Below are 18,426 nucleotides of genomic sequence, written 5' to 3' on the forward strand. Positions count from 1 at the left end.
TGTGCAATTTTTATAAGCAATTGAATAATGGAAAATATGGAAATTTAAAAAAAACTTGCCAAGGAATATTTAGTAATCTTCAGCTCAACTTATATTTGTGAACAAATCTTTTCCTTAATGAATCTAAATAAAAGTACAAGATAAAGATTGAATGATTTACATTTAGAGGCTGTGTTAAGAATAGCTACTACAATTATAGAGCCAGATATTAAAAAGTAATAGGCGATGCAAAGCGCCTTAACACGTCACATTAGTTTTTTTGTTAGTTTGTTGTACTAAATTACTTACATTTATTCATAAACAAATTATATAATAAAATTGTGTTTACTTAAATGAATCGTTTTTGTATTTAACATTTTTAAAATTTATTATTTCGTCTGGCCCGTGAAAAAAGTTTTCTTTCTAATCTGGTCCGGGGACAAAAAACTGTTGGCCACGCCTGCTCTAGACCCTGTAAGATGACACTCTGAAAACATTCTCTCCAATCATTTCTGCTATGAGGTTTTCTTAGCATCACTATTCCTATCGTTCTTACTACCAGTTTCATTATCATGCGGCTACCCAGAGCTCAGTTCCTGGATAAGGCAATATAACATTAAAAAAAAATCCTAGTCAGTTGAATAAATTAAAATCTTTTGCATGCTACTGAATTGACATTTATGGTTAGTTGTCTTTTTTGTATTATGTAACCATTACTAAATACAAGTCTCTTAAGCCACATGTCATTTATTTTGCTTATTCTCTTAGAGTTTAAATAAATTTCTAAAAATTATTGCATTGTAATAGTATTTCTCTTTATTATGGAATAAAGAATTCAGATATTAAAATATACAATATTATTTATTTTAATTTCACATGTGACATATGAATACATCCTTGCAAAATATTTAATAATACAAAGATATCTTTGTTATAAACAAGTTAATCAAACTTTACCCCTCCCTAAGCTATCCATAAATTTTTTTATTATTTTTTTTTTTGTATTTTTCTGAAGCTGGAAACAGGGAGAGAAAGTCAGACAGACTCCCGCATGCGACCGACCGGGATCCACCCGGCACGCCCACCAGGGGCGACGCTCTGCCCACCAGGGGGCGATGCTCTGCCCCTCCGGGGTGTTGCTCTGCCGCGACCAGAGACACTCTAGCGCCTGGGGCAGAGGCCAAGGAGCCATCCCCAGCGCCCAGGCCATCTTTGCTCCAATGGAGCCTTGGCTGCGGGAGGGGAAGAGAGAGACAGAGAGGAAGGGGGGGGGTGGAGAAGCAAATGGGTGCTTCTCCTATGTGCCCTGGCTGGGAATCGAACCCGGGTCCCCCGCACGCCAGGCCGACGCTCTACCGCTGAGCCAACTGGTCAGAGCCCATAAATTTTTAATGTATCTTTTACTGTTATCAGTATTTCAGGTTTAATATTTTTTCATAACTTGTTGTTTATTTCCTCCTTTCATGAAGATCCTTATCTATAATGAACTGTGCTATATTTTCATTTGGACTTTAATTTCTGTTTATTAGTTTTCATCTATTGGCAATTCTATTTGAAAAATCAATTCCTACAATTTATTGTTTTCAAAAATCAAACTTTTTCTTTGACATTAAAATCTATTTAGACTTTTATTGGTGTGACATGTGAATTCAACCACAAACCTGTTTTTAATTTTCATTATTATTTCATTGATCATCAATAGAACAGATGCCTTGAGAGAGGTGAAAACAGGGGTTTGTACCTGTTTCAGTCACTGATCTCAGGCGTGGCCCAGCTGGGGTGCTTCAGAGCCATGTGACTGTGCTACAGAAATGCCCACTGCCTTTCCCTGTAATCCCTTTGCAAGGCAGTTTTTAGTCTAAGAGGTTTAAGAATAGTTATTTTTGTTTTCTCTATTTGTGCAGTTGATAATGTAGAAAATAAAAGTGCAGATAAACACAGTGATTAAAAATTCCATGAAGTAGTGATACTAAGAGAGAGTCACAATGAAGATTTTCACATATATTTTAAAGACAAAACATTTATGCTATATAGATCCCCAAGTAATGTTATCCTCTTTGTAGTATTTTGTGACTTGTTTATTTTAAATTTTTTTAAATATTGTAGATACTTAAGTATACTTAGTCTTAGCTATATCTGAAATAGATATTAAAAATAAATCTGTATAATTGAAGAGATGTTTTAATATCTAAAGCATTTAAAAATGACAATGCATTTTATAAATCTTGTCTTTAAACCACATTAGAGGGATATACTCAGTGAATAGCTGAGTTATTCATAATAAAGCATAAATTTAAAAATGTTGCAATATATTATGCAATGTGTAGAACAGTTACAACAAATCTTAAGGCTCAAATTTCATAGGTGTTTGTTTATGTGGGCAATAGACTCTACATATAATAGTATTTTTATTCATTTGCTGTGTTTTCTCCTATTTATAATTTGAGCCCTGGCCGGTTGGCTCAGCGGTAGAGCGTCAGCCTGGCGTGCGGGGGGAACCCGGGTTCGATTCCCGGCCAGGGCACATAGGAGAAGCGCCCATTTGCTTCTCCACCCCCCACCCCCTCCTTCCTCTCTGTCTCTCTCTTCCCCTCCCGCAGCCAAGGCTCCATTGGAGCAGATATGGCCCGGGCGCTGGGGATGGCTCCTTGGCCTCTGCCCCAGGCGCTACAGTGGCTCTGGTTGCGGCAGAGCGACGCCCCGGAAGGGCAGAGCATCTCCCCCTGGTGGGCAGAGCATCGCCCCAGGTGGGCGTGCCGGGTGGATCCCGGTCAGGCGCATGCGGGAGTCTGTCTGACTGTCTCTACCCGTTTCCAGCTTCAGAAAAAAAAAAAAAAAAATTGATAAGTTTCCTTTTGAGTTAAATGATAAATACCATGTAATATAATATTATGTGTTAATAAACATATCAAAAAAACTAAATTAGTTTTTAGGAATTTAAAATTTTTAAAACTGTAATTATATTCCCAATTTATATATTTTTTTCATGTCTTCTTACTGTAGGTGGCACCTCTCAAAAGTTTTTTTCTTCATTACCGTGTGGTGGACTTGGGGTAAGTATGAGTTTGTCTACTGATCTTAAGTAACAAACTTCCTCAAATATCTCCTTTGATTTATCTACTCAATTATGTTTAAGGCTGTTTCTCAGTGAAAGTTAGAATATACTGCAGGACTGGCTACATAATTTGTAAGGCTCAATGCCCAATGAAAATACAGATCCCCTTGTTCAAAACCGAAGAATTTCAAGATGGCGACAGTAGTGCATTAAACCAAGTGTGAGAGACCTAAGTGTAGGGTCCTGTGTGACTGACTGCACAGGTCACATGTTCCCCAAGCTGGCTCTTTTCTTTTTTTAGGCTTTTTAATTTATTTTTTTATTAATTTTAATTTATTAACATGGATTCAAGTGTCTCACTCAATATAGCACCGTCACACCCCAACCACGTGCACCACATTGCACCCTCTTTGTCCCCCTCCCCCAACTCCCACCCCCTTCCCCTCTGGGATTTGCTGTCCTGTTTTCTGTATCTCTGTGTTATGTGTATATAATTTCACTAATCCCTTCACCTTCTCCGATCCCGTCCCCTCATCCCCCTTCCCTCTGACAGCTGTTCCTCTGGTCCCTGTGACCCCACCACTTTGCTTCTCTTTTTTATGCTGAAGAAAAGGTAATATGAAAGGGTTTTCTAGTGGACTTTAACCTGCAATACAGTCACACTGAATATGCACATACATTATGTTACTGATGAAATGGCATAAACTTCACCAAGCACTTTGCATTGTGGGACATTTTGTTCGTGAACCTCCTGGGGCCATTTTTGTCTTTAATAATTAACAAAGTCTTTTTGACCCAGGATATTTATACCACATTGCAAAGACAAATTTGTTTGAACCCAGCGACGTATGAAGAAAAATCTCTGCCTGTTTGTGGATGATTAGAGCATACCCTACAGCCTGCAATCTATTTGAAGTTAACCCTTACTAATACTACACCATCATCCCATAGAACTAAGTACTAAGTCACGTTAGGACATCATAATTCTAGATCAAGTTTCCAATGACTAAGGAATTTAAGTTAATTAGGTTTCTTGGATATTGAAGGGAAAGAACAAAACTAATCCTGTGTATGTACTATGTATTAGTCAATATTTTGCTGTAACTAAGTTTTATGCTGTAACCATATATTTTCAGCTAATTCTTTCATTTTGGTGATGCTAGATTTATCAAGGATAATCCTTTTATACTTTACCTGTGATTCTGCTCTCTAGAAATAAGAATGGCCACTACAACTCAAATCTGTGTAGACTTTGCAGTGTACCAACATACTACATGGGTTCAGAACAGCTTGCTAAGATAGTCACTATTAAACACCATTTTGCAGATGAAAACCTGAAGTCTCAGAAAGGGGGGTTATTTTCCTGAAGTCACAGAGTAAAGGGTAAAAGGCTGAGACTATGAGATGGATGGGTGTGTCCATGTGGAGGAGTTCCCAAAGAGTGTCTGTCTCAGGTCCGTCCATGATTTCATCTTTAACGGGCTAGCCATCGCCCCTGAGAGCCAGCAGTGCAGGGGCGTGGCTAGTGTAGGGTGGTCCCCTTTGAGGCAGCTCATCAGTGAACTTGGCTTTTTGACCCCCAGCACAGTACAATCATTGCTCCTTATTCATCTTTGCCAATTTTTTTAGCAAAGCTCCTGTGAAGTCAGGAGCTTGCAAAATTATTCTAGAAAGCAGAGGATGAGCTGATTTTTAAGTTGGGCTTCATTGGCTTTGAGATTATTTTCTAACATCTCACGTGGCTATTTTAAGAGAATGGCTGGTTACCTGCAAATGAAGCTAAGAATGAAACAATGTTAAGGACTACTTAGTGGCTATGGTGATGGCGAGGAAATCAGAACTGTTAGAAGAGTGGTCATCAACCCCCCACTTATTTACAAGTACATTTGTCCCATGACCCAGATTGAGATGAGGATGCCTCCCTAGAACCCACCTCCCAAATTCAATCTAGGCTGTATCTATAACTCACAATCCCATGAATGCAAAGTACCTCTACCAAACTGCTCTAAAACCGTACCAGGGCATTTCTTTTCTTTACCCAGAAGTGCTCCGGTGAACTCTTAGAGGTATGAAATGAATGAACAGTGCCTGCCTCTTCTGACACAGTGCGTGTCATAGAAAAAGACGTCAGGAACGTCCTCAGACTCTGACCTAATCCAGATGATGGCCGTGTGGTGGGTAACTCTAACTCGGGCAAAACAGGTAGAAGGAGGAGGACTTATAAGCTTCACTGCATTAATACTGGAAAGGGCTGGAGAGAGGTATCTCTATTTACCAAATTGGCCTATCAGTCTTCTAGTGTTGCTACAGGTCTAGGTGAGTGTGTGTGGCTGTGTGTGTGCATGCACACGTGTGTGTACACGCTTGTCCTGTTGATGCCTAGTTTGATTCAGTCTTTTTATTTACTTCAGGAATCAAATTGCATTCTTGGACATTAAGGTACCATTTTGCCCCCTAAGATCTTTCATTTCGCTATATGTCCTAAGACAGTGGTCCCCAACCTTTTTTGGGCCACAGACCAGTTTAATGTCAGAAAATATTTTCACAGACCGGCCTTTAGGGTGGGACGGATAAATGTATCCCGTGACTGAGACAAGCATCAAGAGTGAGTCTTAGGCCCTGGCCGGTTGGCTCAGCGGTAGAGCATCGGCCTGGTGTGCGGGGGACCCGGGTTCGATTCCCAGCCAGGGCACATAAGGAGAGGCGCCCATCTGCTTCTCCACCCCCCCTCCTTCCTCTCTGTCTCTCTCTTCCCCTCCCGCAGCGGAGGCTCCATTGGAGCAAAGATGGCCCCGGCGCTGGGGATGGCTCCTTGGCCACTGCTCCAGGCGCTGGAGTGGCTCTGGTGGCGGCAGAGCGACGCCTGGGATGGGCAGAGCATCGCCCCCTGGTGGGCGGAGCGTCGCCCCCTGGTGGGCGTGCCAGGTGGATCCCAGTCGGGCACATGCGGGAGTCTGTCTGTCTCTCCCCTTTTCAGCTTCAGAAAAATACAAAAAAAAAAAAAAAAAGAGTGAGTCTTAGACGGATATAACCAAGGGAATCTGGTCATTCTTTAAAAATAAAACATCGTTCAGACTTAAATATAAATAAAACAGAAATAATGTTAAGTTATTTATTCTTTCTCTGCCGACCGGTACCAAATGGCCCATGGACCGGTGCTGGTCCATGGCCCTGGGGTTGGGGACCTCTGTCCTAAGAGAAACTCAGGGTCCTCAGCATTTGTACTAGTCTAGATTTTTACCTCCACGAGGACAATTCTAGACATACTAAGCATTTGAAAGATGCCCAGTATGAACTTGGAGTGGCCCAACTTGGCAACATAGCGGCACCCTAGTAAATTTGGAAACCGCTGAAAATGCTTTTGTTTTTAGGGCAATCTTCTGGTTCAGATTTTCTAAGACAAACCCATTGATTTAAATTCTAAACTACTTAATGCTCCCCAATTGTCAAAGTAAATCCCAGTTACCTGCAATATATACCCTCCTATTAGATGGGTTTATAATATACCTACTGAATGCTGATGATTGATTGGCTCTCAAGGAGACGACCCAGAACATTATGACATCAGAAATTTCGCCCTTAAATTCCGCGTGGTAATTTGACAGTGTTGTTCAGGTAGCTCAGTGGGTGAAGAGTATTTAAAGTGCTTTAAAGTATGCTCTCCTGAGTTGCATTTTGAGCAACCATCTCAAGGTCTCTGAATTCCTTTGTGTTTGGTTTTCATTTTGTTTAGTTACTATGGCATGACTCATTCCTGATTACTGGGTGATTGCACTGTAAGAAAATGCACCAGTTGAAAAGAGCGTTTTAGCAAATCCCAGGACTTGGTCATCGCACAGTGAAACAGATAATTAAGGGCCTCTGGAAACAAAAACCAGCACGGGCCCACTTTAGTTCTCACTCCTCAGGGTATAGCACTAAAAATAGTGATCGTTTTCCTGGCCATCTGACCTGCTGCTGTGTGAAGAAATCTTGAAGTCATTTCTCAGCCTTATTTTTTTTTTCCCCTCTTCACTTGATAGGCCACAAAAAAAAAAAAAAAAAAAAAAATCCCCCACAAAAGCAAGGACGAGCAGGCTTTTATGATAATGTCGTCATCAGCTCCCAGCTTCAAACGCTTCTGCGGCTTTTGAGTTGTCATTTATAACTTGGAACTGAATCGACCCATAATTCCCCTGATACACTTAGAGAAATTGATAACAGACTCTGCACTTCTTTTATGGCTCGAAGGAGGCAACTCCAATCACATCACTATTGGCAGGCAATATTATTTTTTGACATGGTTGTAAAAGTATAAAGGGGCTTATGGCATTTGTTTAGATGAGGAATGGGCGCGCAAGCTGTGCTGGGGTTTATAGGACCAGATTAGCGAGAAGCAAAGGGAATATGATGTTTGCAAACAGGATATGATTTTATATATAAGTTTGGGTTTCATGCTCTGGTCCCTGGGGGAAACCCTGCAGACAGCAGAGAATTCCACTTTTATCCTACAACAGACAAGCTCCTAGTGCCAAAAGGCAGAAAACTAAACGTGGTCATTGGGCAGTGTCAGACCCTTGATTGAAGGAGGAGGAGCTATGGAAGAGGCAGAACAATTCCCTTGGAGGAATGAGGAATTGCAGAGCCCGGGCAGAATCCCGGGCAGCCTAACTGGTCAAAGATGTGCCAGAAATGAGGCTCTGTGAGTTTAATCAAGGCACTTTCTCCGGCAGCAGCTCGGTCCGTCTGTGAACAGGAAGCCAGCCTTTTTATTCCAGACCTTTCCTCTGTCCGTATTCTATTTGATTACGCCTAGCTCTGACACACTGTGGGGGGGCGGGGGGGTGGATGTCATTTCTTGTGATTTGGGGAAGGGCGATGGGGAGAAGAATTAGGTGATTGTGGGGAGGTAATTTAAGGCTCTTTTCAATTGTTCTGAGGTTTTTAGCAGACGTTTCAGTCCCACACTAACTACACTCACCGTACGGGAGGCAGGTTTGGATGAAATGCCTCAAATTTTCTTTCATCCTGTCAGGTTTAAAAATATACACTATCCCATCTGATGTATACCATTTACATATGTATGAATATTAGATGTATACATATATATATTCAGAATAAAATTCTGAATTTTTACCTACATTTTTACCTTCATATTCTTTTTCCATTTAAAATATCCAGTTGGTCTTCCACATTTATTTGCCCCAATAACAGTAAAAATAAAAATATTCCAGTGACCAGCCTTCCCCAAAACTGCTTTTACTTTATTGTGTTATTATATCAGGGAATTATTTATTTTATGACCAAATCTGTAGTTATACAAAATCAATGGAACAGATAGGTTTGGTTGGTACCTATTTCTTCTGCTATAGAGAGTGGGTTTGGTTTTCTTTGGAACACAATTCGTATTTTAGAAGGCATAAGATGTGTCCCCATAAGACGAGCGAAGGGCGGGAAAGCCAGGGTAAGACTGGCTACCAGTGGTTGAGCGAGGTGCAGGAATGAGCCAGTTCATTGGGCCGAGTTGATCAATGTTGTGCTGGAGGGGTACCCAGGGGCGGGGCCTCAGCACAGAAAGGAAAGAAGAGGTCATGGGGGGGGTTACTCAGCAGTCATAAGCCAATTGTTCGAGAACAACTAGGAACGACTGTGTTTGTGTGAGTTTGTGTGTGTGCGCAGGTAGGACAGCTTTGAGTGAGGAGTCGGGGGAAACATCCAGGTATTAACTGTTCAGGTTATAATAACACACCGTATTTCTTGACATTACACCAAGCAGTTGCTGATTAATAGGTAATTTTTTTTTTCCTTCGTAAGAATGAAGGAAATTCCTAATGCTTATCCAAAACTGGAAAGTTTCTAAAGTTTTGATATCTACTCAGGAACCTTTTCCTTTTATTGGAAGTATATACATCATGTGTTATTCCCACCCAGTTATCCTGAGCTCGCACAATGCCTTTTGTTACGTCCGCAGAAAGAGGAGGCGGTCACATCTGTTTCTCACGTGCTGTAATCAGGATAACGTTGATTTCCAAGTATTAATGTTCAGCTCAAAGCTGGCTTGCAATCAGGGCTTCATTTCCTCCACTGCTTGTTATCAAAGATACATCACAATCCTCTTCCCTCCAGCACACTACGAAGACCCACCCTGATTTGGAATCTCTCTTCTTCTCATCTCCCCTTCCTAATTGTATTTGGATTTTCATTAGTTTCAAACTGGATGCAAATGATACTCACAGGAACACCCCACAGCACCTGGAAAAAGTAAAACAGATAAGCCGCCATAATGAAGTTGTTTGAAAAGTTTGTTTTATGCTGTGGATTCCACAGAAAGATCATGTTGCCCCAAACTTGGAAAATATAGGACAAAATATTATGCAAGCCAGGGAATTACTTCTAAGTGACAGAGGGAGTTTTCCAGTATCGCACAATTAGTTTTGCTAATTGTGTCTACACAATAATATTTGCAGGGATGTAGACAACACTTCCATAGAGATTAACATACATACATTGCTCTGTGTTTACTATGAAACACAAAATTTTATAGAATCTTTGTGTCTGATGTCCATTGCAGAAAAGAGGAAAATTAGAAATGAAAACCTTAACTTCCTCCTTAATTCAGTTAGCTGTTGCATCCCATCTGCGATTAAATTCCTTTGATTGCTTTGACATTACGGCTAAGGACAACAGGATGCACTTTGAAATTTCATCTTCATTTTCTTTCTTGAAGTAAACAGGAATATTGCAAAGGTATTAAAATTCTTCTGTTGTCAAAATGAAATCATCATCAAAGCTCTACATGTGTTTTTTACATCCTTGGGACAACAACATCTATAAAAAATTTACATGTAAAACTATATCAACCAAAGTGATTCAATAGTAGGGAAAAACAGTACATATCCTTTTCTAGAGTTTCTTGTTCTACCCTTTTTCTCTGTTCTGCAGTGATTTTCTCCACTCCTCTATGTGTCCTCATTATAAGCGCTGAGACAAGAAATGGCACTTTTTAGATTCCACAGTTGCTGAAGGTAAATGCATTTGATGAAGTTTAAGTATTGACCTAACTCAAGACATCTATGGTTCCGTGAAACAAAAACTCTAAAAAATTAAAACATACTTGAATAAATTTGAATATACAGTCATCTACTGATTACTACTTCTGACTGTCAAGAAAACATAGGCCTTAGGTCAGGTGTCCCCAAACTACGGCCCGCGGGCCGCAATGCGGCCCCCTGAGGCCATTTATCCAGCCCCCACTGCTCTTCTGGAAGGGGCACCTCTTTCATTGGTGGTCAGTGAGAGGACCACTGTATTTGGCAGCCCTCAAATGGTCTGAGGGACAGTGAACTGGCCCCCTGTGTAAAAAGTTTGGAGACCCCTGCCTTAGGTCAAGAAAAGTTCAGAGTTCACAAAGGGACCGTGACTACCTAGGAGAAGGGACCTCAAGACAGGCTCTCTGTGCAGCCTGAAGTGCAGCCAACTCAGTCCCACCTCAGCCTTTCACTGTGACGTAAAAAAAACACATTCCCATTTTTCCCTTTGTCATATTTCCACCCTGGATAGTTCCAGCTCCAGAGAGCCGTCCTTGTAACAAACTAGTAATACCCAATACATAATATCGGCGTATCATTGTTGGATTTGTCATTGTGAAGAATTATGACAGAAAGTTCAGTGAAGTGTAATGACTAAATTTTCAAATAATCATTTTCCTGCAAAACCCAAAACTAAAATAAATTAGTTTACAGAACACTTGAGACATAGCAGTCAGTTCACAGTGAAGTTCCGGGAACCTAGTCGTTCCAAGCCCCCAAGCAGACCCCAGAACTGACTGTGCCAGTAGCAGCATCATTGTTACTGCGATGCAATGTCTTCATTTTAAATATAAAACAATGAGGAATATAAAGGACTTTAAATACTAAGCAGTGACTTATCTTAGAAAGCATACATCGAAACATTGTTTTATGAAGGCTAATGAGACTATTAAAAGAGAAATACATTTAGAATGATATACATCCAGATCATTTGGTTAATTTATTCTGTTATATGATAAATATTATGATTAATATAGTCTTTAATTAATATTTACCATGGGCACATATGTATGTATTCTTTATAATGAAAGATTTCTCAAAACAATCCTATGACAGTTTGAAATGTGATCATTCAAAGAATTAAAAATAATAAAGCCTGCAAGTAGTGAAATTCCTTGTTACTAAAGACATCACTTTTTTTACTTAACCTGTTGCCTTCTCTTAAGACATTTCAACATCCATCCATTTATTTATTAAATAAACATGCATTGAGGGGATTCTGTGTGCCAAGTACTAGCAGTCTCTAGCCTCATGTTTTTCTATTACATTTTGATGTTATTTTCCTCTCTGATTCTTATTTATCTCTCTTATTACTTTTATCACTTTTTCTCTATGTTAATCCTCCGTTTCTATTCATTAATTTTAGTGAGAAAGATCTGGGAGTTAGCAGAGATATGAATAGAAGTTCATCAGAATATCTGGACTCAGTTGAAAAAGATTCAAAGTCTTTTTTTTTGCATTTTTCTGAAGCTGGAAATGGGGAGGCAGTCAGACAGACTCCCGCATGCGCAGGACCGGGATCCACCTGGCACGCCCACCAGGGGGCGATATTCTGCCCATCCGGGGCATCACTCTGTCGCGACCAGAGCCACTCTAGTGCCTGGGGCAGAGGCCAAGGAGCCATCCCCAGCGCCCGGGCCATCTTTGCTCCAATGGAGCCTCGGCTGCGGGAGGGGAAGAGAGAGACAGAGAGGAAGGAGAGGGGGAGGGGTGGAAAAGCAGAAGGGGACTTCTCCTGTGTGCCCTGGCCGGGAATCGAACCAGGGACTTCCTCACGCCAGGCCAACGCTCTACCACTGAGCCAACCGGCCAGGGCCTCGAAGTATTTTTTCTAATGAAATATTTCTATAAGACAGCTCATCTCCACTCTCTTTGGTGGAGGTATCACATCGTTATTCTGAACACTAACAAGGGCAGTTTCCAGCCTCCATCCACTACTCCATTAGTGTCGAGTAGGAAAGGCATCAAATGTCAAATACTAATTGACAACTAGTCTCTGTGACTTGGGACTTATTATAGTCACAGCTTCTGGTGGCTACCACAGCTTGGGGAGAATTTATTCATTTCCTTATTTATTTATTTACAAAGTAAATATTTATGGAGTGCTTATTATGTGCCAGGAACTGCAGTTACATCCCAGAACAAAACAAAACCCTCTATCCTGATGGTTGAACTTATTATATTCCGGTTGTGGGAGACAGATAAGCAAATAGTTATTAGTTTAAATATGTGTGTGTGTACTGATGAATGTTACGGAGAAGAGAAAGCAAAGAAGGGCGTGTGGAGGCGGCTGCAGCTGCGGGACAGAACTGGCGGTTGCTGGGAAGAGCTCCCTTTTGCAGATCAGAACTGAGGGGCGAGCGATCATCTGGGAGCCTTGGCCTCTTGTGGTGACTACCTCCAAGAGGGATACAGGGAATAATTAGGTTGTACTGAGCACCCAAGGCAGAACGATGGGGAAACAGTTAACGTTCAGGGGGCCAGAGGGTGGTGTGCTCCACATTTTGAGTTCTTCACTGCTTCCCACCAAGATGTGGACAGCTGGGAGTAGGGGTTGCTTTATCCAGAACACAGAGCTCCAGGCCTCCTTTTTGACTCCTGCATTGAGGGGTGGTGATGTGGGGGAAGACAAGCTGAATTTTCAGGCCCAACCTGAGATCCTGAGATTGCCCTTAAAATCTGCCCTTGGAGGTCTGGAGGAGATTGAGGCTGGGGTCACAGCTGTAAAGAACTCGGAGATCTGGGACTCAGTGGCAGGTCTTGGGCTGTGAGACATCTGGGTAGCTCTACATCTTAGCAGCATTATGCACTTTAGGGTTCACAGTCCCTGGGGACATTATTCAGATGTAGTTTCCTGTATAAATTGTGCAGCTGCAAATTAGATACAGTACTCTAACACCTGCCCATATTCAAGCATAATGAAAATGCCCTCAAATTTGCATGACATTTCCCAGCGCCTTTTCGAGTTCATTCTAGTGGCTTTTTGAATGACACCGTTATATTGTGGCCTCAGTTGTCTCTAGCTGGTCCCTGTTAATTTATATCTGAGTTGAAAGAGGGTAACTGATTTGTTGATTCCATTTGGTTAGTGCACAGATCAAAGGATGGTGACTTATCAATTTTGTCAAAGTCAATTGTGTGTAATGCAAGGAACTCTAACTCTGGGATCTGAATCAAGGGACATTTCTTACTAAGAGCTATTGGTGTGTGATCCTCAGCATCTCCCATATTGAATAAAACAAAGCCATAAATGCCAGCTAAGTTATTTAGGATGGTATTCTAACCATATAAGTAAAACAGTATCTCTTTGACACTAACGGGGTCCAGAGGATTGACTTTAATGATGGAATTATCTCTCAGGTGGAGGAGCAGGTCAGATGCCCTGGCTTAGTCAGGGGCTACGGAACTCTTGACCGTATTGGTTCTCGCATTACTGGGCTACTTCACAGTCTCACATCAGAGACTAACTATTCTCTCAGGGGTCCCAAAACTCAGACCGTTGAGGGCCGCCACATACAGTGCTCCTCTCACTGACCACCAATGAAAGAGGTGCTCCTTCCGGAAGTGCTGCAGGGGGCCGGATAAATGGCCTCAGGCGGCTACATGTGGCCCGCGGGCCGTAGTTTGGGGATGCCTGCTACATGCAGCTTCCAATGATAACCTACCTTCTGTCTTTTAATCCTTGTAACAATTCCAGGAGTCTCATAACAAAAAGTATGACTAAGGCTTTCTATCCCACAGAAATGGAAACTGAGCCCAGAGAGGGGAGTAACTTGTTCAAGTCACACGATGAGTACGTGGTGACGTAGAAAGCTCTTGATTTCCAAGCTCTTCACCACCGACACTGTGCACACACAACTCACCCTAATTTCAACCTCATCCAATTGTCAACACTCCTTTCCCGAATGAGAATAACCCTAGCCATAAGAAAGCACAATTGTTCCTCTTGCCAAAAGCATTCTCTTTTTTTTTTTATTGAAATTCTTGTGAAGTAGTAAATCCATGTACTCAGACATCATTAATTTGGGGTAAAAAAAATCATGCAGCTGTACCCAGCATTCCAGCCCTCACTCAGAAGACTGAAAAAATCTTTGCCGTTGAGCAGCAAACCACTGTGAGAGGAGTTAGAACGCATTCCACACAGCAGCTCCGTCAGAGTGAACTTCATTAGGCTGCTCCTGGTAGGAACGGGGCTCTAGCAGGCACGGTCGGTTAGCGTGTTGTGAAACTCCATTCACACAGTATGTACATCAGATTAAATGAAGAAACAGGAGGGAAATGCTGACATGGTGTGACTTGGCTTTATCTCTGACGCAGTGTTGGTGGGACTGAGCAGCGGATCACTGAAACTGATAACAATGGTGACTCTTAACCTCCTCACCACTGACCACATGCCCCACTGGAATCCATAGATTATCTGGAAAATCCTTAAGTTCACTTCACCAGTATCTTAAGGAAGAATCCTTCAAGTCTCAAAAGTGTCACACTTTGCCACAACAAACATGTCCCTCTATTCTTGTTACTGGCATATAAATAGCAAAAGGATTTTTATCTTTTTTTGAAGACACAGAGTGACTAGAAGTTGCACATGCCAGGTCAGTGGCGCTTGTAGAAAGCAGTCGATCATCCTGCGAGGCGTTGTTTAGCGGAACATTAACACACACGAAATGCCCCTTATCTCCACCAGCTGCTGTATGAAGGGCTCACACCTTCTTTCCATATGGAGTATCAGTCACAGTATTCATTCATCAACTCCGTGGTTGGGCTTGGAATCCGAAAGTCCTCCCTTTAGCTGCTCTGTTTCTTTTTCATCTCACCATGACTAAAGAAGCTAAGGTGTGGGCATTTTAACCCACAAGTGATCCCAAGGGAACATGCTGTCATTTACGTGTTCCTCCCATGGCTGAACAAAAGAGGGGAAGCATGCGAGTTCACCCACCCATTGTCATCATAAATCTATCCTAGCGCCATTTCAAAGGTCCCAGGGTCTTGGCAGAGCATCTCACATGAAGTGAGTGTATATATTCAAAGAACTAGCATGTCGTAGCCCACGGAAGGAGGGAGAACACCCATTGTTACAGGCTGCAGAGCGCACTGAAGCAGAAGACACTAAAGAATGCCCTAGGTCTGCAGCTCAGAAAGATGACTTTTATTATTCTCCTGCAGAAAGGAAAAAGTGATCGTCATGGGACACTTCCTCACTCTGGCAGGTGGCCTTAATTATGTCTGGTTTTGCAGAAAATAAATAGGTGATTGGCTCAAGGGTATGATTTAAAAGCTCTTCAAAGTCCGAAACCCTCAAATCTGATGTACCTACCCAACTGATGTTCTACCATTAGAATCATGGCATTTTAGAGAGACTAGTCACAGGGGAGGGGACACAGGTTTCAGAAACCACTGTGATGAAGCCCATGGGCAAAGAACATTGATTTAAGAATTAGAACATTTGGGTTCAAATCTCCACACTGTCTTTGCTTCAAAAGTTTCTCCCACACTACAACTCTGAAGTTTAGATTCTGATTCAAAAGATCTGATGGGGCCCAAAATTTGGCCTTTCTCACCAACACCCACATGATATCAATGCTGTGTATCCATGACCGCACTTTGAGTGGCACAAGCCAGTCTGACCATGAATGGGCAAATCACTTAATATTCCTGGGCCTCGGTTTCTTTACTTCTTTAAAGTAGAGGTGATTAATGAACTGTGCTTTCTTGTCCTCTTTGGAGATCAGCTATGGCACACGTAGGGATTTGGTTGACTAAGACTTAGAATATAATTTGTCTGCCTTGGGCAAATAGTTTTAGGACAGGAAAGTGTCTATAAGGGCCAGGGGTGAATGGTGACAACAGACGTCTAGGGTGCAAGGGGCCCTCCAGATGCAGTTGACTTCCAACCCAAGAGAAGGAGCCACCTACTGCTGACATGTGCTGACATAGGAGAGCAGCAAGTCTACATGTGACACTAAGCGAAGAAGAGAAAACTGTTCTTCAGTAAACTATGCGTGTCTTATGGTAGAGATTTTTACACATTTTAGATTCTTTAGCCACATAAAAACCCTGAGAATAAATACAGTGTATCACTATAGAATAAATTTGTGCTCATTCGTTAATTAATTTCCTTCACAAAGATTTATTAAGCAGCTATTATACTTCAGACCCTTGCACCCACGACCATTAATACTAGCTTTCATGGTATACAATTAAAAAGTGACCTATGAAACAAACAATATAGAAAATTTTTTTAAAGTTCATATCTGTATTAGTTTGCTCCACCTGCCATAAAATATACTATAGACTGGGTGATACAAACAGAAATTGATGTTCTCACAGTTCCAGGAATTGCAAGTCCAGAATCAAGGTGCTGAAGGATTGGTTTATTGTGGGGCCTCTTTGGCTTTCAGATGGTTGCCCCCTTACTGTGTCCTCCCCTGGACTTGTGTGTGTGTGTGTGTGTGGGAGAGAGAGAGCACACATGTGCATGCATACCTCATGTCCTTTTTAGGACACCAGTAATATTGGATGAGGACCTTATGCTTATGACCCCATTTAACCTTAAATACTCTTTTAAAGGTCCTGTCTACAAATACAGTCATATTGGGCTTCAACACTTGAATTTGGGAGGAATACAATTCAATACATAACAACATTTATGTCTAGGGTTGACTTTGATTGAAATCCTAGCTCTGTGCCTTATCAACTCTGGAACTTTGTTCAAGGTACTTAATTCATTTCTCTAGTGCTCAGTTTTCTCTTGGTAAGAGTGACTAAGGAATGCATTTATTAAGCTATCGTGGGGAATAAACAGGATCATGTTGGTAGAATGTGAATACAGTGTCCAGACTTACCAGATTCCCCACTCTGCCTCCTATGTCTTTCTTTACATGCTGGCCAAAGATTTGGCTTTTTGTTTTCTTTGGGTAATACACCTGACTTTACTACCAATTGAACTGAATCTACTAATATTGATTAATTAGGTTTTTTTTTCACTCTGAATCTTTCCTACTACCACCGCCACTATCACTATTGCTGGAGAGAAAATGCCTGCTGGAATCTTCAACACTCCCTGTAAGAAAGGAGGCCATTGAACTTCTCAGATACCTTTTAAGTGGAAAAACATAATTATTTTATTTTCTAAACCAAACAAATAAAAGATTTGGCTTACAAACATCATTCTACATACTCTGTTGAGCTTTAAACTGAATAAACTATGTAGGAAAACTGAACATCTTACATATTAAATCAGGCTTAGGTGACTTTAGTGATTTAGAAAATATTAGATAATTTCTAAGTTACCAAATCAAGAGGCCAGAGGAAGAAATATCTGGTCCACAGTAGATGATTCATTTAAAATATACACTTTAGCCCTGGCTGGGATAGCTTGGTTGGTTAGAGCATTGTCCTGATGCACAGAGGTTGCCAGCTCGATCCCTGGTCAGGGCATATACAGGAGCAGATTGATATTTGTCTCTCTCTCGCTCTCTCTCCTGTCCTCTTTCTCTAAAATCAATAAAACATACACTTTACCTGATGCATTGTGGAAGTTGAAAAGAATTGAATTTCTTTTATAGTTAAACAGTGTATCTACAGTAAACAACATGTCTAAAAAGGCACAGAATCCGTACTCTGATGAAAAACCTGTTTCTTTGCTGAGTCTGGTGTCTGCTGGGGCATCTGATCATTTTTCAAGCTTAAACTCAATTATTCAGAACTGCTCCATGGCCCTAGCAGCAGCATGGAAGTGAGAGCTTACTAAACTGCTTAGTCTTGGCCGGCAAGTTTGGCTTCTCAATTTTCAGGGTGAAATACTCAAGGCATCCTGGGAAGCATCGTGCACCACATTAGCCATGCACAGTGCATGTTCTGTTAATAGGCACAAATAGTTTGACATTGAACTCTGGAATATTTCCGAAAGGAATCGGCAAGCTGCGTTTAGATTATACAAAGGAGACCGTGCCTAAATTCCTTCTGCTTTGAGTCATTCTATTTCCCTTTTAAATACTTTCACATCCACTTTCAGTACAGGTAGCTTAATTTCTATCATGTGCAGCTCTTCAGAGCATTAGCTTTGTTTCAGGTGCCAATGATTGAGCTCTGCTGGATGTGCTTGGAAAAGGTCCACATTCATCCAGGAAACTCTGGTTGAACTGGATCCATATGTAGCTAAAAAAAAAAAAAAAAAGTAGTCTTCTGATTGGAGGTATTTTCTGGCTTCCAGCATTATCACATATGATTTTGTTTTGATGTGCTGTGGAATAGAAAGTACTGTTGGAACCAAAACTCAGGGATTTTTTTTTTATCCTTAACATTTACTTAGAGCTTCCTACT

At 41.3% G+C, this 18,426-nt stretch overlaps 1 protein-coding gene across 1 annotated transcript in view; it reads left to right on the forward strand.

Annotated features, from left to right (window-relative positions):
• HDAC9 (histone deacetylase 9) overlaps positions 1-18,426 on the forward strand; it is a 967,189-nt gene that overhangs the window by 706,107 nt on the left and 242,656 nt on the right. Inside the window, exon 17 of the mRNA XM_066238685.1 lies at positions 2,983-3,032. Within this exon, the coding sequence (XP_066094782.1) occupies positions 2,983-3,032 (50 nt within the window). The remainder of the gene's footprint in view (positions 1-2,982; positions 3,033-18,426) is intronic.

The sequence above is a fragment of the Saccopteryx bilineata genome, chromosome 7 (genome assembly GCF_036850765.1).
Source record: "Saccopteryx bilineata isolate mSacBil1 chromosome 7, mSacBil1_pri_phased_curated, whole genome shotgun sequence".
Taxonomy (NCBI): Eukaryota; Metazoa; Chordata; class Mammalia; order Chiroptera; family Emballonuridae; genus Saccopteryx; species Saccopteryx bilineata.